Source organism: Meles meles, chromosome 13, assembly GCF_922984935.1.
Source record: "Meles meles chromosome 13, mMelMel3.1 paternal haplotype, whole genome shotgun sequence".
NCBI classification, from domain to species: Eukaryota; Metazoa; Chordata; class Mammalia; order Carnivora; family Mustelidae; genus Meles; species Meles meles.
In genome coordinates, this window is record NC_060078.1 from 62,951,121 (window position 1) to 62,975,870 (window position 24,750).

Here is a 24,750-nt window from a genome sequence, read left to right on the forward strand (position 1 = left end):
TACTCCTTGCAAGAATTTAATTCTTCCTTCAATATAAATAAGGCAGCACAAAACACCGAGAGTTCTGCTGCTTTCTGCTTCAGAAGCAGCTTTGGTGCATAGAAGATCCCCACTGTCCTGCTGAGTTGTCATCTCTGGATAAGCAAGAGGCCAGGAGGTCATTTTTCAGTGAACTTTCTCCTAGAAGCCAAGGGGAGGCCGGGGGAGGTTCATGCTTGGTCTCAGCTTCTGGAGTCTGGTGTCCGCCTGTGGGGTCTCCTCCAAGCACAACAAGATAAGGATAAGGGGGTGGGGGCAGGCAAGGCATGGGCAGTAATAAATATGGACATTCACCCCAATTCTGGAAACAAATCACAACTGAACGGGGGGGGCTTGGGGCTACTGCTGGGGGCCATACAGGTATGATCCTTCCCGGCGCTGAGGAGATAAAGACCCAAGTCTGCACAGTGTGGCTCCAGCTCACACTGAAGGGTTCCTATGGCCTCAGTGCCCCATCACAGCCGAGCCTCCTGCTGCAAGTGAACTCTGTCAGGCAAATCGTCCATCTTCCAGAACCCCAGGGGCCAGGTGAGAGCGCCCCCGGGTGAGGGACAGGATCCTCTGCAGCTCGTGGTGAGCCCGACACCCTCATGGAACAGCGTAGGCTGCTCGAAGGCCTGGCCAGCTTAAACCCTGGAGGGGAACCCAGGGGCACTCATTCCTGCCTCTCCCTTGGCTTGCTGGAAGGGTCAGTGAGGCAGTACCATGGGAGGAATTCCTGAAGGGACAGCGAAGCCACAAGTGGAGAAGTGGCTTCCCAACCCCCCTACCCAGGCCCAGAGATGGGCCAGGTCCCACTGCAGGCTCTGGCACCTGTCCCGTGACTGCAGCCCCCAGCACTGCCGAGGTGATCTCTTTGGGGCTTGGGGGCTGGGTCGGCACTGTTGTCCCTGTGTGTCCCCAAGCAGCTGAGCCTCTTCAGGTCTTGCTCATCTATGTGGCCGGGAAGACCCATCCAGAAACGGGAGGTTCTGTGCCGCGAGGGTGTCCCACTGGAGAGAACAGGTCTTGGGGGCAACAGACGGAGCTAGGTCTCCTCTTGCCTCCAGGCATGCTCGGCTCTAGGACTGTGATGCCGCTGAGGAACACTCCAGGCTATGGCATCCCTCCCTCACTCCTCAGCTCTGCCGTCTTCTCTGAAGTGGGCATCAGAGCCAGACCCCAGCACCCTGGGGACACGTTCTACCCTGCGCCCCAGTCACCCTGTGTCTCTTGCAGCTTCCGTCTTCAGTACCTGCCCTCCCTCAGCACAGCATGGCTGGAGACCAGCTGTGGAGCTTGTCCTCACTGCAGTGCTCAGGGCACAGCACACTGTGGGAAGGGGTCGGGGAAGGAAGTCTACCCTGAGTGAGACACGTAGCTGGAAAAGCGGCCGACGGAAACTTCTCTCTGCCACCAAGTATCCACTTCTGGGCAACAGACATTGGCCCCGTGGGGCCTTGAATCTCTTCTAGGTCTTTTCTCCAAATAGTTTAAAAAACGGCAGCCGCATTTGGATCCCGGTAGTGCAGGCTGTGGATGGAAGGTGGCAAATTCCCACAACTGTCCCTGTTGGTGCCTTGGCTGAGGATGCCTGGGGTCAAGCATTTTGGGAACAGGCTGCAGGGTCTTAACATGCACCCCCGCCAGCATTCCTGCAGATCCCCTGTTGATATTTAAGTCAAGCCTGGACCCGGGACGTCAAAAATGACACCCGAATCGATGTTTGCGTTGTCTTCAGCTCGGTGTCCAGAGAGGATTTCGTCATCCTCTTGGCCATTTGTGGTGATCCAAAAGTAAGACGCAAAGGATAAACCCAACCCAGACAACAGCCTCACCAGCAAGCCCCAGTGGCATGAAAGCAAACCAGCTCGGCCAGCTTGGAATCCTGTCTCCTCCATGCCATGGGGCCTGGCTTCCCCGGTGGGCTGAGCTGTGGTGCCCTACAAAGCCCACCGTTCTCCCGGGACGGGGCCTGCAGGTGCCCCCAGAGATGTGGGTCCACGGGGTGCCTTGCATCCTGGCCCCCCGGGTCCTGTCCGCCCTACAAGACAACAGTTTTGTGGGGCAGGCTGGCATGGTCTGCGGGGATATGGAGGGAATACTCGCTAATGAGCACCGGGGCGTTCTTGAGCATCTCGTAGAAGGAGTCCACCGTCTTCCGGTAGAGACTCCGCTGCAGGACGAAGGGCCGGAAGAGATTGAGAGGCTCGGCCCTGCGAATGGCCTCAGGGAGTCCCATGCCCTCGGGCGCCTTGCGGTTGCCGATGAAGAAGTGATGGAGTTTCTTCTCCAGCAGGCTCTTCTCCAGGAAGCGGAGCAGCTCGTGCAGGCGATCGTCCAGCTGGCTGGCCTTCCAGTCGGCCGGCCGCCGGGAGAGCAGGAGATGCAGCAAGGCGGTCTTCAGGTGGTAGCTGCCCAGCCCGCTGGGGCCGGTCAGGCGGCTCTGCTTGGACAGGAGGAAGGAGGCGATCTGCAAGCAGCTGAGGTGGCAGGCCCCCTCGGGCAGTGCCTTCGAGGTCATCCGGAGGAAGTGTCGCTCGTAGACGGCAAAGGACAGGAGCCAGTCGGTGCTGGACGCTGGGGTCTCCCCGGACGGCTCCCTGGGAAGGTGGGAGACGAAGTACAGGTCCGAGTCATCGCACTGGATCACAGGAATCAGGTTGAAGGGCATGAACTTCCCTGAGCGGAACCTGATCTTGAGGGAGCCCGGGGAGTCCAGCTGACTGAAGGCCAGGTCGAACTCGTACTTGTGGGCAATGCGGTGCCAGGCTCTGGTGAGCGCCGTCTGGAACCACGTCATGACCCGCAGCGTGTCCAGGTACGGGGAGCCTCCAGCGCACAGCAGGGTCTCCAGCTCGCTCCCCAGCCGCGCTGGGCCATTCCTGCCGTGGAGGAGACACAGCATGTCCTCCCCCAGCGTGGTCTTGCCGCAGACGCAGCCCCGCGCGTCCTCGGTGGCCCGTACCACCTCGATCCGGCCGTAGCCCTGGTGGCCCAAGGGCACAGGGCGGCGGGCGCAGCAGAGCTCTGGGCGGAAGTGGTAGGGCTCAGGCGGCACGAAGGGCACGAAGAGGTGGCAGAGCAGCGGCTTGTCCACCTGCCAGTTCTCGTACATGCTGCCCACACCGATGAAGTCCTCTACCTCCATGTCCGTGTCCCGGTTGCAGAGGCTGCGCAGGGCCTCCAGCAGGTCATCCACGAAGCCTTCCACGAACTCCCGTGTGCGGGCCGCGTCGGCCGTGGCGCCCCGAATGCAGCGCTCGGAGAAGCGCTCGAGCGCGTCCTTGCCGGGCAGGGTGAGACCCCGCAACGGGGCGCCCTCCAGGCCGGGCAGCTCGTCCTCATCCCCGACCGGGCACTCCGGGGAAGGCCCGTCCTGGTGGTCCTGCCGCCACACCTCGATCACCAGGAAGAGGATCATGCAGAGGGTGCTCCACAGGTCCCAGGCCGTGCGGGCCTCGTTCTGCTGCTGGCCCTCCTCAGCCAGCCGCTCCAGGGCCTCCTTCTCTGCGGCCAGCCGGGCCACCTCCTCCTCCAGGCGGAGCTGCTCCAGCTCCAGCTTCTCCTGGTGCGCCTGCATCTTGAGGATGATCTCCTCCTCGCTCTCGGGGACCGTGGTGTTCTCCCGCGGGAACAGCAGGGGATGGTTGATGATGGCAGTCACCACCACCAGACACACCCGGAAGAGCCCCAGGGCCATGGCTGGAACTTTCCTGCTATACGGAGACAGGGTTCAGGATTAGTGGTCACACCCAGCTTCCATGCACACTGCTTCCTCCCCGGACCCTCACACCAACCTCTGTCCCACCGGGTGGATCTGTCCCACCCAGTGGATGAAGGTCTCACGGTCCTCCTGCCTGGCCCACAGTTCCCACCCCCTGTGCCGCAGCGTAGCCTTGGAAGAAAGAACTGCAAAGTCCTTGCACACCAGCAGTCCTGGCTGAGTGACTCGCAGAGGCTGTCCTGTTTCTGCCTGCCCAGTCCTTCCCCCTTCTGGAAGCGGGGATGCACTTTCCCCAGGAGCTGACCCTTCTCTGGCCCACGTCCTATGGGTTGGGTGGGGATAACCCCACCCCCAGCTCCAGGGGTGAACATATAACCCAGGCCCAAGCCATTCCACACCCCTGCCTCCACAGTGGATTCAGCCAGAAGCACAGGACCTCTTTCCAGCTGATGGGAGGGACACAGAAGTGGGATTTCCTGGGACTGATGGGGAGAAAGACTTGGTTTGCCAGGGAACAGGATCACAGCTTGGGTGGGTGGGTGGGTGGGGGGGGACGACTCTCTATACCTCAAAGGGGGGTTTGCTTGAGAAAGGTACCAACATAGACAAAAGCAGATTCCCTGGACCCAGCTATGCCTAAAGCCATTGCTTCTGGAGTTTTAAAGATTTTATTTATTTATTTGACAGACAGAGATCACAAGTAGGCAGAGAGGCAGGCAGAGGGGGAAGGGGAAGCAGGCCCCCCTGCTGAGCTGAGAGCCCGATGTGGGGCTGGATCCCAGGACTCTGAGATCATGACCTAAGCCAAAGGCAGAGGCTTAACCCACTGAGCCACCCAGGCGCCCCTGCTTCTGGAGTTTTAAAGTCATATAAATCAATTATGTTTTCGCTTTAAGTCAGTTTGAGTTGTTTTCCTATACTTCAACCCACCTCTCCCCAGTGAAGGCCTTGTGATTAAGAACAAGATGGTGGAGTTCCAAGGCCAGCCTTGTCACCGATCAGCTGTGTGCCCTTGGGCAGGTGAGCACACCTCTCTGGGACCCAGTTTCCTCACTGGATGAGAGGAAAGCCATCATACCCCCAAGGGTCACAGTACTGAGGGACGTGGCGACCCACGCAGAATGTGTCCACAGCCGATGGTACAAAACATGGTTCACTGAACAGCAAATGTTTCTGAAGCAGTTTGGGGCCCTTGTCTTCTCCTACTGTAAACCTCTCCTTCTGATTTGTAAGATCTCAATCCAAATTCAGACACTGATCTCCCGGCCTTTTCCTGGGTCTCTCCCCACGGCAATCTTGCAGAAAACTAGAGTGACCGAGTCACTGGATTTCCTTTCCTGAGTTGTCTAAACATTAAATCTGACTTCTTAATTGTGAAGGGAGACATTCCATTCCTCCAGGACAAATGGATTTTTAGCTCTCAAATGAGCTCAAGGGAAGGGCTAACCCCTTACAATCATGAGAGTTAGATACACAGAACCTTGGCCCCATCCCAAACCAACAGAACCAGAAGCTGCATTTTGATACCATCCACATTAAAGTCTGACAGCCACAGTCTTACAGGGTAGGCCTTGCATTATACCCTCTCCTCTCCCAGGCAGGAACCTTGGGGAATAACAGGGGCCTTTCCCATACTTGCCCAGCCCCCTTTCTGCCTGGGACTTTAGCGAGGACAGCAGACGGCCAAATGACAGTGGGACAGCAGAGAACACAGAGGCCCCCCAACCCCCTGTAAGCCAACGCATGCTGATAGGAGCTTCTCCACTCTGCTTGAGCCCCATTTCCTAACCTTGAATTTACACCCTTAAAACTATTTGTTCTGGTTCTTACCCTAATGGTGCCAAGGAACAGGGATGTGGCATCAGGTAAAACACGTCTGCAGGTTCTAGCCAGCGGGGCCAGGATGTATGTGGCCTGAGTTGCTGCCTGTGGGTAGAGCCAGCGGCTTAGATGTAATTCCATCCTGTACACAGCTGGACTCACAAGCAGGAACCAAAAGCAGGTCCACTGGCAGCAGAATCAGCACGCACACACATTCCGGCCTCAGAGGTGAGCTTGACTGAGGAGGAGACGGAGGGCAGGAGAAAGTGTAGGAAGTCAGGCCGGAAGGGGTGTGGGGTGAGGAAAAAGTCCAGGGGGAAGCTAGCCAGCTTTTCTTCCCGATGACAAGGAGCGGCTTGCTAGATAATTGCAGAAACAGGTCAGCCCTGGTTTCCACACGAGGGAAACCTCAATGGAAAGTTTTGCCAGGGTGGTCAGAGGCAAAGCTGCGAGGCTGGCTTCTCAATGTGGATCAGGGTTTTAAGATCAAGGCACATGGGGCTAAGCACCAGACAGAAGCCAGTTGGGAGACAATTTGGAGGTTCTGAGGCCCTTGAGGGCCCCTGTACTATAGGCAGCCCTCTTTGGGCCCAGCAGACCCTGACAAGTCACAGTCCCAGGCCTTGGCAGCCCCTGACCAGCCTCCGCGCCAGCTCAGGGTAGGAGGCCAGCCAGTGAGGAGTGGAGCCGTCATCAAGAAGTCTTTCTCCTCTATCCCTAACAGCTTCCACAGGGCTACCTGTGGGCACCTTCGTGCTTTGTTCAAGGGCTCTAATGGCCTCCTTATACTGGGAGAGGCAACATTCAAATCCCCAAACCAAGTGGGGCCATTGACTCTGTATGCTAGGGATTAAACGGATGGATTCTGGAGTAGACAAGACAGGGCTAGAAGTCAGCACGGGTACGTACTAGCCATGTAACCTTGGACAAATCACTCAACTTCTTGGGCCTCCAGTCTCTTCATCTGTGAAATGGGCATAACCATCCCTGAGGTTGTAAAGCTTGAACAAGATCATGCATATAAAGCCCTTGGCAAAATGCCTGCCCCTGTGCGAGTTTTCTCATGAAAGGGTGTCTGCGATGGGACAGGGAAACGCATGACCCTGCTGGTAGGGGTTCTTGAGGGGGCACGCAGATGCCCCCACAAGGGACTCTGGCAGGATGCAAGCAGTAACACAGCCAGGAGTAGGGTTATGCATACACACAACAGAGCACAGAGGGAGATGGGCTGGGCTGACAAAGCAGGAGGAGCCTGGGCTCTAGAAGCAGACAGGTCTGGCTTTGAAACCTGACTCTGCTCCTTGCCAAGGGGTCTTGCTTCTCCTGGGCTCCAGGGCTTTCCCTCAGAGACAGAGCTTTCAGCAGACCCTCTTTCCTAGGAAGGCGGAGTTACGGGAGAGAATCCATCTCAGGTGCTGGGAGCGGGTGCCCTTCCATATTTGCTCCTTCCCTCTAGGCTTCCCCAGGCTTCTATCTTCTCACCTGCTAAGCACACCAGCCCTGCCAAGTCCCGGGGGTGAGGAGGAAAACACGCTCAAAAGTGCTTTGAAAGCACAAAATGCTCCTCTAGCGTAGCTGTCCCTTGGCACACCATTCTGCCCACCCTGCCCCCCAGCAAAGGGGAGAGGACTTTGGAGCCTTGGATCCTCCTGGAGGTGGAGCTCTGACTCACTCCTTACTCAAACCAACAACTCCCTCCCAGGGATCAGATGAACTCCCAGGTGTCTTTTTGCTCCTTTAAAATCTGGACAGGCAGGCTCTGCCTGTGGATGGGGAATGGGATGAGGCCGCTCACTCATCACTAGATGGGACCAAGTTGGAACCTCTACTTCCCCTCCCCAAACCAAGCCACAGGGAACACTGCCCTGGGGATCACGGGGCCAGAAGAATGAGAAGGAACCAGAGTGGTGTGACTTTTATTGGAGATCATGGGGACACACTGGTATCTGGGAGCCTCTCCCCAAACCATGGATACATATGCATGCGCGCGCGCACACACACACACCCCTTCCCCAAGGACCCCGTTCCCCAATTTCAAAATTGTCCACCTCTGCCTTGGCCCAAGGCTCTTACCCCTACTGGCCCGAAACACCCAGTTGGGTTCAGCTTAAAAATGAACTTGGGTCACTCGGAGGGCTTTGTCTGTCTGCTTGCCAGGAAGCCGGCAGGAAACCTGCTGAGTTCCTCTCCACCCCCGCCCCTGTCCACAGAGCGTGGTGGCCCATGCAGGTCACAGCTAAACTTAGCCTGGCAAAGAGCCAGGGTCACGAGGCAGCAGGGGCTGGGCCAGAGGGCTGCAGGTGGTCAGGCCAGCCAGTGGTTTTCTCAGACCTTTATTCTGCGCCTGGCTAGAAGCCTCAGACTCTGGGTAGAAGCCCCAGATGGCCTCTGTTCCCTGGGCTCTGTCACTCCTGCATCCCCCACAGCCTCCCAGCACCCCAATCCAATGAATGCCACGCGGAGTTGTCTAATAGATATATGCTTCTGTTGATCAAGCCTTCACGAGGACGTCCTGGGTACACAGTGACCCCCTATAACTGAAATGAGTGTTATCCCTGCTTCACAGATGGGTTAACCAAGCCCAAGAAATAAAAAGCCATTTTCTAGCCACAGAACTAGAAAAGGCACAGCTGGGTTAAGATACAGTCTGTTCTGTTTCCAGCTGGAAAGCCCAAGTTCTTTCTATGGTGCTGTGTTTCCAGAGCACCTACTATGTGCAAGGGCCATGCTGGATGCCACAGGGCTCACACAGCACAGGAGCCCAACATGATCCCAGGCAGGAAGAACAGCACATCCACACGTGGAGGCAGAGAGCCACCAAGGACGTCACAGGACTGAACGAGCTGGGAGTGTTAATGGCGCATGAGTAGCAGGGGACAAGAACGTAGAGAGAGTTTCATTTCTGTTCTTTGGGAGCCCCTGTCTGTGGACCCTCCCTGTGTTCACTGGCTGGGGAGATGTGGCTGTGCGAGCCTTTGGCTCCAGTCCACGTAGCCCCCTCCTTCCAGACAGAGTTCCTATAGCAAACCCGAAGAGGGGAGAGCCTGTGTTATCCACACTCCCCACCCATCACCCACCTACCCCCACCCGGGGCTGGCTGGCTGTGGCCTCAGCAGCAGGAGTGCCCAGGACCCATTTCTCAGCAGCCAGCAGTCCCCTGGGACAGTGGTTCTCCAGATGTGGTCCCCACTCAGCAGCACCACGTGGGAGCTCAGGAGAGAAGCAAACGCTCAGATGCAATCCCAGTCCTGCTGATCCGAGATTCCAGGGCTGGGGTCCAGCGCCTATGTTGCCATGAGCCCTTTGGGTGGTTCAGCCCCGCTCAAGTCTGAGAACCAGCCCTGCCCAAGCCTGGCAGGCCTCCAGGGAGGAGGAGGGCGCGGTTCCTGGTTCTTGCGGTGTCCGAGCCTGCAGCTCTGTCATATGCAATTAGCTCTGCTAATTACAACCACCAAGGCACCCTGGCCCCGCCCTGGCCCCAGCGTCATCTTCGGAGCTGAAAGGAACAGCTGAGGTGGTTTCCTTATATAAACTTGGAATAAAGGAGTTGGGTTGATGGCAGGGGAAGCCACCTGCAGCCCAGACCCTGGAGGGTTCCTTGGGTCCCTTCCCACTGCTTAGGCTCTGCACCTTCTGAGGAAGAAGGGGCCAGAGGAGATGAGCAGTCAGTGAGTTTGGGCTGCACCCCTACTGTGCGCCTGGTCTTGTGCTGGAGTCCTCAGTTCTAGCAGGTGAGGTGGGGTCTGTTTGGGGGCAATAAAGCCACACATTTAAGGAAGTCAGAATTTAGTGTTGTACTCATCTGAGCCCCATTTTACAGACGAAACTAGAGAGACCTGATGAGGACATGTGCCTGAGCAGGAGGGTGGGGTCAAAGTGGTCCAGGCAGGCGGCCCCCCCCAGCGATTTCTGGACAGACAGATAGCAGAGAAGGGGAGGCCGGTGCTCGTGTGCCTGTGAACAGATGAACGTCCAAAGCTAAGCCCTCGGCAAGTATTCTGTCGTTCGATTCTCAGAGCATGAGTTAGGCAGCTGCAACATCCTATCTTGTGAAGAGACTGATGGTCAGCAAGGTCCACTGTGTGGCTTCAAAGGTTTCCTGGCTGCAGTGGGCCTGTCCCTCTCCCTCTGCATTCCCTCCACCCTCCCAGGGCACGAGTGAGCCCTGCCACCTACCAGGCATCACAGTCAGGAGGGGCGACCACCCAGCTCATCGGGGTTGGCTGTGCCCCGAGGAAACAGGACTATAGGAAAGGACAGGTTGAACAGAGTTTGACCTTGAGGCTTGGGGTGGAGTTTGGGCCCCATGAGCCAGCAGTCTGTCTGCAGCCCTGGTGAGGCTCTCCTCCCGCGGTCTGGCCTCTTCCTAGCACAGCCCACACTGCACACCAGTGTCGGCTTCCCCGCCCAGCCCAGCAGTGCCTTCATTCAGGGCCGGCTCACGGGCCTGTCCTCCGGGAGGCTGCCCCTTGGTGCAGGCCTCCCTTGCCCTTCTCAGAACCCTTACAGGTCAAGCCACTTTTCTGCTCTTTCCTTGTGTTTCTCTGCCCACCATCCCTGACTTCCTAGTTAGAGTTCCAGCAAGTTCCAAAAGCTGGATGTCCTCCTGTCTCCTCCCAGGCACCAGGCTGCCCAATTTGTCAGGCTCCCAGTACATCAGTGAGAGCGGACTTCTCACGTGTTAGGGAGGAGATGGTCGCTGTGGGAGTGACATGTCCCTACAGACTCCTTCCTCTTCACCTTTCGCAAAAATGGGGGTGGGTAGGGGTGCAAACAGACTCAGCATAGATGGCCCCCACCCTTCCAGGACAGGAGTCCCCCGCAGGAGAGGAGAATGGCCTCACAGACTGGCCCAGGCCCCAGCAAAGGGATCTCTTGCTGAGGTTCCTCTCTGCCTGCAGCCCCAATGGGGGTGGGGACAGAAGAAGAGCTGAGCAGCACTGGGGAGGGTCTGGGTCCTGTGGCTTCAAGCCTGGGTAGGAGAGGGAGGGCAGGCAAAAAAAGGAAGTGAGGAAAGAGGAAGGAAGAGGACCAACAAAGCGTAATTGAGAAATGGGTTGAAGGGTGAGGTTCTGGGCCCCCAGTGTGTCTTCTCCTCTGTGTCCTTACAGCCACCCCCATCACCTTCCACCCCACCCCATACCCCTGCAGAACCTCCATCTTGGCCTCCAGCCAGGCTCGCCTTCCTCCAACTTGCCACTTACACGACCACTGGGCTCCTTCCCTTCCCTCCTTTCAGGCATGCTTCTGAAGGCAGGGGTTGTGAGACCAAGTATGGGGGAGAGGGGTGGGGAAGGCCCGTAGTAAACAGGCAAGGCTGCGCGTGCTAGAGACCCGAGTGATGGGCCCGGGATCCATTGGTCCCACACGCATTATCTGAAGGGACGACACATGCATTGTGATTTCTTTTTTTCTTTTTCCAAGAGAAGCCAGAAATCTGAATTTTATCAACATCCCTCAATTTTACAAGGTCGGTGCTACTTCAAAAATTCTTTGAAAACCTTGGAAGCCAAACAAAATATGTCAGTAGGCCACTTAAGGCCTGCGGGCCTTGGTCCTCAGCCCCCCTAGGTGCCTCCCTTCTCCTGTCCATTGGCACTCCCCACCCTCTAGTAAGCATCCTCAAGGCTGCCCTTGACCTGGTACTCTCCTTACTCTTCCCTCTCAGCAATACCACCCCCTACTATATTCTTTGTGACCAGAACTCCCTGAAATAGCCGCCCCCCTACCCCCGGCTCAACCCTTCTCCACAAACCCAGTCCTGACAGAATTCCAGCATCTCCCAGTCATCCCAGCAGCCACCCCCAAAGTAATCATGACCGGCATTTATGAGGCTGGCCGTGAGCCAGGCCTGGGCTAGGGATTTACATAAAGGCTTTCTCCCAGCCTCTCCAGGGATTAGAAGAAAACAGAGACTGTAGCCTAATGGGTATGCATTAAGGAGCACCTGCTGTTACTAAGGACTTTGGTCCCCACGACTGGACAACTAGACCCCAAGTGTGCCTCCCTAGCCCAGGGGAGATCCCACACTGGGCTCAGAAGAAGCAGGGGTGAAGACTAGACCCTGATCGGGGTGGGGGAGAGAGCAGAGACAACCCCCCACCCCACCCTGCCCGCCATGCCCAGTGGAGGAGAGCCCATAGCAAAGCTTATGCTGTGAGAGGAACGGCCTTCTCGCCAAGGTGATCTCTGCTATCATGGCTCCGTGGCCCCACTGGCTAGACTCAGAGGGTGTCCAGTCACACCGGCCAAAGCACTAAGTTTCCTCAAGGCCCACTTTCAGAAAGGGAGGGGTTTCCAAAAAGTCACCAGGATGCCAACCCATCCTCTGGTCTGGGGTCATGTAGCTGGTCAGCCCAAGTGCAGGAAGGTCAGAGGCCTGGACTCCGCTGATGTGGGTGGGAGAGCCCACATCCTTCCTGTTCCCCCTCTTCCATCAGCAGCTCATACACAGATGGAGAAGGCAGGGAAGCCATCAATCTCCCAGGAAGGACATGGTGTCCTCCCGTCCAGCCATGCAGCCTGATGTCCGCATAGCACTGTGATTTCCAGGAAATCACAGTGTTCTGGGACAGACAGATGGAGGCCTGGTATCTCAAGCTAGGGGGCTTATAGGCTCCCGAGACAGGAAGGGGCTCTCCTGGCCACCTTTTGTCAGGGTTCACATCCAGATTTCTCTCGCCTGTTCTCCCCAGCGCACCCGGAATCCAGCAGCTGCTGTGGTGGGTTGAACGGTGACCCTCAAAAAGCTAGGTCCACAGGCTAACATCCAGACCCTGTGAATGTGACCTTACTTGGAAGGAAGGGTCTTTTAAGTAATTAAATTAAGGACCTTGAGCTGAGCCCTGCCTGCATTCCCCAGGTGGAATCTAAGTCCAGTGACAAGTGTCCGTATAAAGAGAACAGAAAAAGAGCACAGAGAGGAGAAGGTCATCGAGGCCAGAGGCAGAGGCTGAAGTGAAGCTGCCAGAGCCCAGAAGGCCTGGAGCCACTGGACAGGGCAAGAAGTATCCACCCTCGGAGTATTCGGAGGCTGCATGGCCCTGCGGGTAACTTGACCACAGACTTCAGGCCTCCAGAACTCTTTGAGAGGTTTGTTTTTCATTTCACCACCCAGTTAGTTTGTGGTATTTTGTTAAAGCAGCCTTCAGAAACAAACGCAGTCTCTAAGCGCAGCCTCCCTCCCCACCCCCACGCCCCCACCACCTCTGAGGTTTGCTCTGCACCGAAGCTGGGGGGGGGGGGGGGCTCCCCAGCCTGGCTGGCATGGGCCTCTGGAATCACTTCCTCTGAGCCCTCGCTCATTCCCAGCCACGCCGGGTGGCCTCCTCTTCCCTGGAGGTCTCTCTTCATCTCATTGGGTTCTAGTTTCCATGCAATACGGGTCAGAACTTTAAGGCTGAGGTTCAAACCTGGCCCCACCCAGCCTTGGGGGACCCCTCAGTTCCTTCCCCCCTACCCTGGCCACTTCCAATTATTGACTGTCCCCTGCACCCAATTCCCTGCACTGTGTCCACACCGCACGATCCAAACCCTACCTGACGGGCCTCACGGCAAGCCTGTCTCGGAAACTGCCCCCAAGAGCCTTCCTGATCCCTCTTCACCCCCCCAACTCCCGAGATGAATCCTTCTTTCTTGAAAGGGCTTCATGAACAAGCAGGGGAGGGGGGAGAGGGAGGGGGGGAGGGGGAGACGGCATATGTATTAAGCCCTTCTGAGTGTGGGTAAGCCTGGTGCCCTGTGCGAGGTCATCTCTGGAGATGTCCCAGAGCAGAGACCCCACAGTGCTTGCCCTCCCCGCCTCTCTCGTTAGGTAGCTCAGCTCACCAGAGCAGCAGCAGTTTCACAGGCAGGGGTCCACGGAGCCAAGAGGCGGATCACTTGCTCAGAGTCTCACAGGAAAAGAGCAGAGGAGCGAGAGGTCATGCTAGGCCCGCAGCTCCAGACCCTGTCACCCTCTCAGAGTGAGCCGCCTAAGCGCTGGTTGTAACCCCCGACTTCTGGAGTCGGCTTGTCTTGACTTTCCCCAAAGCACCTGGCAAAGACCCAAGGCAGGCCTGCCTGCTCAGGGCACCAAGGATGCGTGCCATCCCGGGGACCCACCAGGGTGCTCACATCCTGCACTCGGAGACACCCGTTTTCTCAAAAGAAGGCACTGCACATGTCCTCCATTCTCAGGAAGGATGCGTTTCTCACAGCCAGGGTGCACCAATCATCCCCCTTGACCCCTGGATTCCCACCTCAGATTTCCAGACCTGAAATCACAGGGGCGTGTTCACAATGGAAACCCAGAGGTAACGAATTCCCACAGTGAAGCAGCCCTCACACACCATCAGATGTCGGCTCGGCTTCAGCTGGTGTTTCTCAGACTTTCCCTCCGCCTTTGGGCCCCATCTTGCCCACAGGAGTGCTGGCGAGGAGGGAACACTGACACCCACCTCTGGCAGGGATGCCGAGGCTCCCAGACTTGTGCCCCTTCTCTCCCTCCACTGCGTCCCAGGAGGGCAGTGAGTGTTCGAGAGGAGCCACGTTTAGGCTCGCAGGCTGCAGGGACAGAAAGCAGGCTCCAGACACCAGCAAGTACACGGGCTCAGTGGGGAGGGTCTTCGAGGGGGCTGTGCCGGAAGCAGGGAGAAAGTACAAAGGAAAACAAAGTGGAGACAAAGCCCTCCCTTGGCCGGCCTGCTCACCGGCCTGCTCACCGGCCCCCCCGCCCCGCCCCCACTGGGGATGGATGGAATGAAACAGGCTGCTGGGCGCCACCTTCCTTGTGATCCTTGGAGGAGAACAAAGACAGCCGGGCCTCTCCGGGGAGGGCAAGGGCCCCCCAGGACTTTCCTACAGTTCCCCCACCCACCGTCCCCATCTTACGCCCAGCTGCCTCCCACAATCCCAGCTTGAAATCCCAGACTCTTTGCCCACCCTGGTCCCCTGGGGCTTGGATGGTACAGGACACAATGCCTGTGCCCCAGCTGGGCAGGGGGGGACAGAGAGAAGGGGGTGGGGGAGAAGGGCTGGGGAAGAGGAAGGGAAGAGCTCTTACACACACACACAGTGCCTGCAAAGATCTAAAACCCCTTTCATCTTAATAAAGGAGAACAGCAAGAGACACAAAGGGAAGATGGAGGCCAAGCCAGCTGTGAACCGCTCAGAGCTTGTGGGGGCCTCTCTGCTGCGGGAACCTGGGGAGAGCAGGGGGACCGGAGTCGGCCTGCCCGCCTGCTCCAGCGCCACCTCAGTCAGGGCGAACCGGGTCCTCCTGTCCAGGAAAGTGGGGGCCTCAACTCTAAGTCCGAGAGCAGTTGGCAAAGTTACCCCTGGAATACTCCAGGACTGTAGTCCTCTTCCCTGTGACTTGGACAAAATGACAACGATGACCACAGCCGGCCGCAGGGATGGAATGATGCCTGAGCTTTGCCCTGGTTTCTGCCCGAGGCTGTGCCTGGCACGCAGCAGGAGCACCTGAACCAATGACAGGGACGAGCTGGTAGGGCTGTGGCAGGCAGCAAGCAGCCCCTGACACTGCCAAGTTCACAGGGACATGCTCCGCCCCGAGGCCACCCAGAAAGAAACAGGCCAAGATCTTCAGCTCAGAAGAGCTTAACACTTTGCCGAGGCTTAGGGTACAGTGAAGAGACCAGACTCCGCAGTCAGAGGGCCTGGGTCGGTATCCCAAGTCTCTTGCTTGGGGTGACCACACTACCTCCTTCTGGGCACGGTGGTCCCAGACACGGTTGTGCTCTGTAAAGGACACGGTTATCTGTCTTAACTACGGGTGATGAGGCCACGTCTCCCCTTTGTTAAATCCTGCATCTTAAGGACTCCTCTGGGGAGATGGGGGTGACCGACATCCCTGCAGCACTCCGGAAGCCTGGGGACTTGCCTGGTTGTCTCCCCCACCTCCCTGTTTCTTCAAAAGGCCCCAGGGGCTGGCACAGAGGGAGAGCAGGAAGCTCAGCACCTGGGGAGCTTCTAGTTTGCTCCGCAGCCCCCCACTCCACCCCCGGTCTGGCAGCATTAACACTGACCATCCTCCAGGCCTTCGGAGGACCTGGCTGGAGAATCCACCGTGGGTCCCTGACGCCTGGTATTCAAGGTGCAGGGGTTCCTTGATGCTTGCTGAGTGAATGAAGTCAAGACTGGGGAAAAGAAAAACTTGCTGCTTTTGAAATCGGGGCGTAGTGAGAGATCTCTGATGAAGTCACGTCTAAGGGTTTTCTTTCTGGGAGCCGCTCTACCGTCAGAAAAGCAAAGTGCTAATCGTGGTAAGGGCCTTGGCAAATGGGAGCAAGAACCCTTCCAGAGGCAGCCCAGAGACAGACCTTGGCCACTTCAGGTCCGGATGGCCTTCTGCTAACTACAGGCTGACTCACCACCCGTGTTTACCAAGCAAACAGCCCAGGAATGAACCCTGGCCCAAGTTTATCTGACCCCCAGCTGCCTCTCCCCTCGATGCCCACTTCCTTGCTTGAGAGTCTTCAGAAATATAAGATAAGCGCAGGATACAGAAGCTGAAGCAAATTCAGGAAAAGAAGCAGAGAAGCAACCCCTGGTGGAGTGGCAAGCAGGTCTCCCATTCCGGAAAAGAACAGACCAGCCCTGTGGCCCTGATGCCCCACGGGAGAGTTTAAAAAACAGCAGCCAATGCATGACATTTATAGAGATTTAGGCATTGTGTGAAATACTTTACAGGTCTCACCTGCACAATAAACCTCAGAAAGAGGAACGATCTGCATTTTACAGATAAAGAAACTGAGGCATAGAGTGGTGAGGCCACTTGCCCGTTATCAGTATCGGGATTTGAACTCAGGGCTTTCAAGCCTCCAATCTTCCCATTATGCTGTGCTGCTCAGTGCCTGATTATCCACCAGCTATTGCAGATGGGCTTTCCTGTACCCTTTGGAGCAAGGCAGGTGATGGTTTAAGTGAAATTGGACATGAGGCAGGGAATCAGACTCAACGAGCTTTCAAGGCCCATCCCACCCAGAGATTCTGGGTGTGGGACCTGAGATGTCTGAGACGGCTTTTCAACTGAAAGGACAGTGGGTTGGGGACGCCTGGGTGGCTCAGTGGGTTAAGCCGCTGCCTTCGGCTCGGGTCATGATCCCAGGGTCCTGGGATCAAGTCCCGCATGGTCTCCTTGCTCGGCAGGGAGCCTGCTTCTCTCTCCACCTCTGCCTGCCTGTGTGCTCTCTCTCTCTCTCTCCTTCTCTCTGACAAATAAATAAAAAAAAAAAAAAATAAAAAAAAAAAAAAGGACAGTGGGTTGGGAAAAGGAGGCGGGGCCCCTCTAACACTGGACAGCACCTTTTGCTGGGAGGCATCAGTGGCATTTTTGGGGCAACAAGCAGGGGTCGGGCCTAGGAATCCCCTGTTCTTTTCCCCTCCAGCCCAGGCTCCCTGTGGTCCTGGCTCTTCAGCAGTCCTGCCTTTTTACTGACTCTGAAACAAAGTCTTAGCAAACAAAGGATCTTTTCATGAACTTCAGGCGGGTCCCCTGACTACCACCAAGAAGGCTATTGAAACAGGCTCCCAGGAGAACATTTTGTTACGAGCACATGCTTTTGTACCAACAAGCAGGACTAGAATTATGACAACGCCCTCTGTATGGTCTGGAGCAGGTTAGGAGACTCTCGTGTATCCACTTCAGGGAAATGACCTGGGGGAGAAAGTAGGAGCAGCCCAGGATGGCTGCAAAGCTGAGCCCTCCTCCCAGGCAGGCAAGCATACCACTATGTCATCCACCTGCGAATGAGTCATTTGAAAACTCTGGGCTTTGTATTTCTTCCAGGACTTCCATCTGAGGATCTTAAAGTGCCCTGTATATTCTCTGGTACTGGCTGCTCCTATGCCCATTTAACAGGCAGAGAAACTGAGCCCAACTGCTAATATCACAGTCACAGCAGGAGGGGATCTGGAGTAGGCCGTCTACCTATTGTCGTCTCACCTCTGACACTCAGACTGTGGGATTCTGTTCTTGGGCAGGACACAGCTAACACTCATGCCTGTCCTAACACCACTCCCCAAACCCTGGGTATATCTCAACCGCCTCCCAAACCCCTTTATGAACTGCTGGGGAGGATGGGGTTCCACAGCTTTCGTTTAGGCCAACTTGAAATACCAAGAGGCATGTGAGGGGAGAGGTGAGCTGTGAGATGTTGCTTCTGTTCCCAGCTGGCACCAACTCTTGGGGCAGCACATCCCAGACACTCCTCTCCTCTCCTCTCTGCGTATCATTGATTATAAAGCTCCACGAAGCCAGTGAATCCTGAGTGTGTTCACTGCTTTGCACAACCAATACTCACGCATGAATAAAGGCTCTCTCTTAAGTCAGTCCCTGTAGTGAGGATGTGGGCATCCTTGTCTCCCACTTGTGGCATCCTCCCACCTTTGGCGGTGAGGATGGAGGAGCAGGTAAAGCCACTTTTCTGATTTCCCTATCCCTGATCCCTACCTCCCACTGTTCCCTACCAGATTCAGGCTGAAGAAGGAAAACCCAGGGCTACGGAAGCTGCCAGAAGCTACTGTAAGAAGTCATGCTCTTTGCGCCAAGTCACAGCTGAGAGAACTAAACGAGATTGCAGCCCTCAGTGCTGAGCTGTTCCCTCAGGGTAAGGCCTAGCGGAGGCCCAGAGACCTACCACCAACCGGTTTCCAGCCGAGATCTCTGACCTGCAGCCCCTCCCTCTTCCCCTTGCCCAGCCCCTGAGAAACACACCTGTGGATGTCACGATTTCCGTGCTCCCTCCTTTCAACATGTGTCTTACAGTTGGGATGGGTCTTAATCCTCCCGGTCTACCTTAAGGAGGAGGTAAGGTGTTGCTGTGGGCAACAGTGATGTCACCTTCCAGATGCTTCCATTCTGCTGATGTCACAGGGTGGGCTACTCCACCCCACTTGGATAGAGGGGGGAATACGCTTTTGATGAGAAAATATCACGGGTCCCAAACTGCTGAGGAGAGCCCTACAGACCTCTTAGGCAGCCCCCAACCCTCTTCCACTCTTAGAAAACCTCACCCTTCTTTCCCCTCTGGAAGCACTGCCTGTTCAGACCAAGCCTCAAACCTGATTCTCCCTCCCCCAGAGTCGGCGGAAAGGTGGGGACGAGCAGCTTTGTCAGCTGTGAACAAACCACAGCAAGAGCAGCAAGGAGATGAGCTTTTTCCTTCGAGGCCTCTGGGACAGTCTGGGTCCCTACAACCTTGTTCTTTGGCCAGACGTCAGTGGCCCTAATGGGAAGGCTGGGGGCCCAATTTGGCAGAGAATGTGGAACCTCGACTGAACTTGACCGTCTCAAAGAGCGCATCGAGGTCTGTGCTTGGCACGGAGCACAGTGCCTTCTACACGTGTCCTGTGAGTGGTCATGCCCTCTTTACCAATGATAAATCTGAGGCTCGAAAGAGTCAAAGCACTTGCCCAAGTATAGAGAACACCCATCAGTTGAGTGGGGAGAAAGGACTCAACCCAAGCCCGCCCTGCTCCAGAGACCACGCGGATCACACCTCCTCGGCGCCGTGGCACCTGGGGACGGTGGCTGAAAATGAACTACGAGGGGCCTGGACAGAGATCACATTTAAATCCAGAGAGGCCATCTGGGCAACCAAGCTGAGCCGAGGCAGCCAAGGCAAGCGGTGCCTTATTAATGCTGCTTCCTGCCCACGGTGGCACAGGTGCCTCCGTAAGGGGCCAGTCTGGGGTCTTCCACTTCCCCAAGCATCTGTGGTGATTAGAGACCATTCTTTGTTCTGTGCTTGGCTCACTGTTGACCCATCCAGGCCACCCGACCAAATCCTTTTAACTTGCATGTAGCATTTACCCCTACAGGGCAGCGCCTCCAACCCTGAAACTGTGAGTGGTTAAGTTATGCAAATGAAACTCTGTGTAGCTGAGAGCTAATGCGTATAAAGGGCTAAACAAATTAAGTAAGCAGAATAAAAATAGCTAAATTATGCAAGAGGAAATGGAGACATCCTGATATATCAGGTTAACAGATTCCCTGAGACCCACACAGCCAGGCTGACTGGAGTACGGGTCTACCTGGCAGGTATTTCTCCACTGATGAGAGGGCCATAAAAGTCAAGAGAGCCCTGTGCTATTAGACAACTCTCTCCCTGTCCTTCTTTGCCAAGCATGAGCTGCCTGGATCTTTGGATTCCCACGTGGTTCGCCCAGGATGCAGGGACCAGATACCATCTAGTCTGCATGATGGTGATGGTCACAAGTGTTCCAAATTTAAAAAACTAGCATTCTAATTTGCACACCCACTTCTGGGAGCTTCTCGAGGTGACTCAATGGTCCAGGTCCAAACCACTTGGAAAATTGTGGAGATGGGGTTTCTGAGTAGGCACAGCGAAGAGCTAGACTTGGGACAGGTGACAAGATCTACATAAATCCACCCTTTATGGGAAATCTGTTGGATACCAGCTGGTTCTTCCCAAGAGATTCTGAGGCATCCTCATCAGCTGAGAAGCTAGTTTATTTAAGATACTGTCTACAGGGACACCTGGGTGGCTCCGTTGGTTGGGCATCTACCTTTGGCTCAGCTCATGCTCCTGGGATCCTGGGGCCTTGAGATGGAGTTCCACATTGGGCCCCTTGCTCATCAGGAAGGCTGCTTCTCCTTCCCCTGCTTGTGCTTCTCCCTCTCTGATAAATGAGTACATTTAAAAAAAATCTTAAAATACTATCTATATATAGTATGTAGTAACATGCTTCATTCCAGCTAATTAAGTGCTAAAATGTATGGTGTGGAAAATAAGCGATCATATATATATACGAAGGTGTGAAATGGAATCTGGGGAAAGCTTTCCTGAACAAGCTTGGGAAGGGCATCTGTGGGTGAACAGGGCCTGGACAGGGAAAGGAAGAGGGAACAGAAGGGAAATGGGTGGTGGGCAGTGCTGGGACAGCAGGTTTGAACACTTGCCACCTTGTTCCACACTTGGGGGCATTTCTTGCCTAGGTCAGGGGCCCTGCGTAGCCGTGGCCTTTTCCCTCTGCACCACACCCAGGTGGCACCTACTCATCAACCTCTTGTCAGGCCCCAAACTGGATTTGCCACCTCACACTGCCCAGCAATTAAAAATGAAAATCAGCTGATACTTGGGCCAGGCCTCCTATGAGCCATCAAGGCTGAGCGTGCTCTTTTTCTCCTTTCTGCTGCCAGATGAGTTTTCCGTCTTTCCTCCATCTGAGCAGAGAGTGGGTATTCTGCCTTTGACAAAGAAAAAAGCAATTGCTTTTCCCTTCCTCCCACAAGGGCCCTCTACCAAACCAGCATTCTTTTCTTTCTTAAAAAAGATTTATCCACTTATGAGTGAGAGAGTGAGAGCAGGAGAGAGAGCATGTGAGCAGTGGGAGGGGCAGAGGGAGAGAGAGGATCCCAGGCTCCCAAGCAGACTCCCCGCTGAGCGTGGAGCCTGCCACTGGACAGATCCCATGACTCCCGATATCACGATCTGAGCCAAAACCAAGAGTCGGACGCTCAACCAACTGAGCCACCCAGGCGCCCCCCAAACAAGCTTTTTATGATTAACTTGCTTCTTGTTCTGTGAAGGCTCAGTGATTAGGACTCAGCTTCCAGGCTCCTGAACACTTTCCTGCTCTGTGCCTTAGCTTCATCTGTACAGGGATAACAATGCCTTCCTCATAGGCCTACTATGAAGATTAAATGACTTAATGAAAAGAAAGTGGTTTGGGGAAGAAAAAAAAAAAGCCTGGCAAATAAATGTTAAGCCCTCAATAATGGTTGGTTATCAGGGCTGCTGTGTATATCGTTGCACAGGTGGTGTACTGCTCAAGAACATCTGGCCAGAGTATGGTAAGGATGAATCCAGCTCAGATGCACTTGTCCAGCTATGTGCCTTGGCCATGTCCATCAAGATGAGGCCCCAAGTGATACCCTAAATGTCACCAAGGTGCCATCATCTTGCAGAGAGGTACATCTTATTCTAATTCACAGAAGGAGCAGAATATGCCAGCAATAGCCTTGGCGGTTATAATTAACATCCCTTGGCATTCTCAGATCCCCAGTAAGACTGAGACCAATCTATCTGGGATAAACTGCTTTCAGCCATAAATAAGGTCCGGCTCCTCAGCTCCCCAGCACTCTAGGACACTTCTCTGTTAAAACCCCACAGGCTGCTCTACTACTTCCTCATTACTGAGGGGACTTCTCAGCCCCAAATACGGAGCCACAGTTTCGCCCCATGAAGGGACTTTCTCCTGCATAACTGCTGATGGCCTGCGGTCTCTGCTGACAGGGATGGGCAGTGCATTACCAACTGAGGAGACCTAGTCGGCAAGTTACTCCTTACTTCTGAGTAAGATCTGTCTCCCTGTTTCTCCTAATCATCGAGTCTCTGAGGTCAGACAGAGCAGGTCTTCTCCTCGAATGACAGTGCTGGAGCTTCCTGAAGGCCATAGTCCCAGCCGCCTCGGCTTCTCTTTCCTGAGACAAATATTGCCGGTTCACTCCCTTCTCTTTCTCAAGACGTGCTTTGCAGAACCCCTACCTTGCCATCCCCTCCTCTGGACCAGTTTGGCTTGGCAGTGCTGTCCCTTCCAAGAGCTGGCATGGACCACTGAGCTCGTGCACTCCAGTGGCCCAACACTACCATTCCAGGGGCCCTGCTGGTCACTGCCTCCTCCTGAGATGTGTATCTCCTCCAGCAGACAGAATCCCCCACCTTCTTTCTCTTTACTGACTCCAGGGGGTTCAAGAAGGGAAAAATACCAAACCAGTTTTCTTTCTCTTTTCTTCTTTTTAAAGGTTTTTAATTATTTATTTGAGAGAGAGGAGATGCACGTGAGAGAGCACAAGCAGAAGGGGGGACAGAGGGAGAGGAAGAAGCAGGTTCCCCACTGAGCAGGGAGCCCAATGTGGGGCTCGATCCCAGGACCCTGAGGTCATGACCTGAGCTGAAGGCAGATGCTTAACTGACTGAGCCACCTAGGCACCCCCCAAAACCAGTTTTCTCCCAGGCAGTACTTTCTCAAGTGGGCAATTTTGCCAGAAGCCTCTACTGGAAGTTCTTCCCTGTTCTGGCCCTCAGATAAAAAGCTGGCCCCCATACCCTCTTCGTTTCCCTTTGAGCACTGCAGGAGCTGGGAGGCAGTCCTGGTAAGGTGACAACTTCTGAGTTGATGGCATCGGGTTAAAAGTTCAGATCCTGGCTCCCTGAAAGCCAGAGCTTAAAATTGCTGCATCTTCGAAAATTACGGAGCGAGGGTATGGCATTGGAACAAAAGCCTTTCCATACACCCAGAGAGAGCAGAGAGTCAGTGTAACCACTTTACGGTTACCCACAAGTGGAAAATATGAGGGCAGAATGGCCTGGAGCAGCAGCAGGCACAGGGAATTAGCAAACAATGAAAGCCACTTAGGCACGTAGGCTGGAAGGAGGACTCCAGAGCACAGCCCATTATGTTATTAATAAAGGGATGAAAAGCAGAAAATCGACCTGTTGCCATTTTCACAGCTAACCTGGACCTGTGACTACACCAGGCTCAGATCAGCTTTACCTGGCAGCCTCTCTGAGACAGAACTGGTTTGTAAAAGGGAAGGGCCCTGGGTCAGATTCAAGAGTAACAAGTAATAGGATCGATTTCTCAAATTGATTTAGATCCCAAAGCCCGGAATCTAGGATCTGCCAGTATCTGGAGCTCTTTTAGTTTTGAAGGCCGTTCCTTCTCACACTAGGCAGAGGATGCGAAAGGCAACGTGTGGTCCCTAAATGGCTCAGTAAAATCCTCTCCTTTTCTGCTTGGCAGCACTTTGGTTTTTATAGAGGACCACTGCGGAGAGGGAGCTTGGCCCTGGAGCTTCTGGGTCTCTTCACCTGGAAGCCAGAAAGCTAGAGACCCCGTGGAGGGGTGGGGAGGGGGTTAAGGGTCCGGCGGCAGAGACTGTGTGTAGCCGAGAGGGAAAGTTCCGCACAGCGTGGGTTCTCCTCCACTGAGTCCCGAAAGAGGAAGCAGTGGAGGCTTCATCCGGCCCCCGTAACCCCATAGCCTCACTACCTTAAACCGAGAAAAAAATAAGCTGCACTCCTCCTGCCTCCTTCCAAGGCGGGGAAGGAGGCCTGGTGAAGAGCCAGGTGACGGTCCCAAGTAACGGATCGCCGGGGCACAAGGAACCACGTTGCGGCCTGGCTTCGGGCGCCCGCAGGAGGAGCCGCCTGTCGCACGTGGCTGCGGCAAGGGGCCCCCGGGGTCCGCGGCCGGGGCTGGAGTGGAGACGCGGGGGCGCAGGACGAACGCGCGCCGCAAAAGACCACGCAGTTGGGTCTCCCAGGTGCCCCCGCCCACGGCCGAGCAGCCGCCCGCGTCCCCCGCATCCCCGCTGCGCGCCCCCGCTCCGCGCCCCCGCCGCGGCCGCAGCACCGCCTACCCGCGGTCGCCCCCGCCCCGCGCCCCTCTTCCCCCACAACGCGAGATGGACGCCCCTGCACTCACGCTGGCCTTCGTCCCGCTCGGGGTCTCGGCAGGGACCGCGCCAGCCCGGCAGCGCCCGCGGGTCCCCAGGGCCCGGAGGCCGCGGCTCGCGTGCGGCTTCGGCCCAGCGTCCCGCCAGACACTTTAGGGGGACGGGGGCGGCGATACCCTGGCCGGCTCCCGCCTTCTGGCCTCCATCAGCGCGGCCCCAAGGGCTGCGGAGTTACTCATTTCCTGGATGTCACAGAAACTTTTTCCTCCTTATAAGAACAAAACACCCGCCTCTACTGCTGGCGGCGGAAGCTTCTTAAGGAGGACCAGGTGGGTTGCGGGGGCCCGGAGCCGGGATCGCCAAAGAGGTCGGCCCATTGACCCCCCAGAAACTCCAGAAGGGTCAGCATAACTGGAGGGTGACGGGGAGAGCCGGGCTCCGGCCACTGGAGCCAACCGGTGCGTGTGCACAGGGAGTCGGGGAGAACGCCCTTAAAAAGCGGTCTGGGCCGGCGGGATGGAAGGGGTTAAAGCACTGCCTGTCCGCCGCGCGTTTTCCCGCGGCGCGTTTTACTGGAGGCGGAATCCCAGGGGCCACCTCTTTTGTCCTCGGGAGGGAAATATAAATCGAGACCCGACGCCGGCCCTTTTCTTTTTTTGCGGCTTGAACGGAACGAAGTAACTCACCAGATGGAAAGAGAAGCCAACGCTTCGTCCCCTTTCTCCCCCAGTAAGCCGGCACAAAGGAGCCTGGTGAC

General features: G+C 55.8%; 2 protein-coding genes across 4 annotated transcripts in view; one reads left to right on the forward strand and one right to left on the reverse strand.

Moving 5' to 3' along the window:
- LOC123955504 (inositol 1,4,5-trisphosphate receptor interacting protein) lies at positions 1–24,215 on the reverse strand. 3 transcript variants are annotated; one of them, XM_046027637.1, is made up of 2 exons: positions 24,023–24,215; positions 1–3,734 (listed from the first exon to the last, which is right to left on the reverse strand). In XM_046027637.1, exon 2 carries the CDS (start codon positions 3,719–3,721, stop codon positions 2,063–2,065), a length of 1,659 nt encoding a protein of 552 aa, XP_045883593.1. In that variant the 5' UTR covers positions 3,722–3,734; positions 24,023–24,215; the 3' UTR covers positions 1–2,062. The 3 variants fall into 3 exon arrangements, with proteins under 3 accessions (XP_045883593.1, XP_045883592.1, XP_045883594.1); XM_046027636.1 differs by having other exon boundaries at positions 1–3,737; XM_046027638.1 differs by lacking the exon at positions 24,023–24,215 and adding an exon at positions 14,005–14,232.
- A 294-nt stretch (positions 24,216–24,509) lies between these two features.
- Positions 24,510–24,750, forward strand: part of CFAP58 (cilia and flagella associated protein 58) — a 121,472-nt gene continuing 121,231 nt past the window's right edge. The window contains exon 1 of the mRNA XM_046026605.1: positions 24,510–24,670. Within this exon, the coding sequence (XP_045882561.1) occupies positions 24,510–24,670 (161 nt within the window). The remainder of the gene's footprint in view (positions 24,671–24,750) is intronic.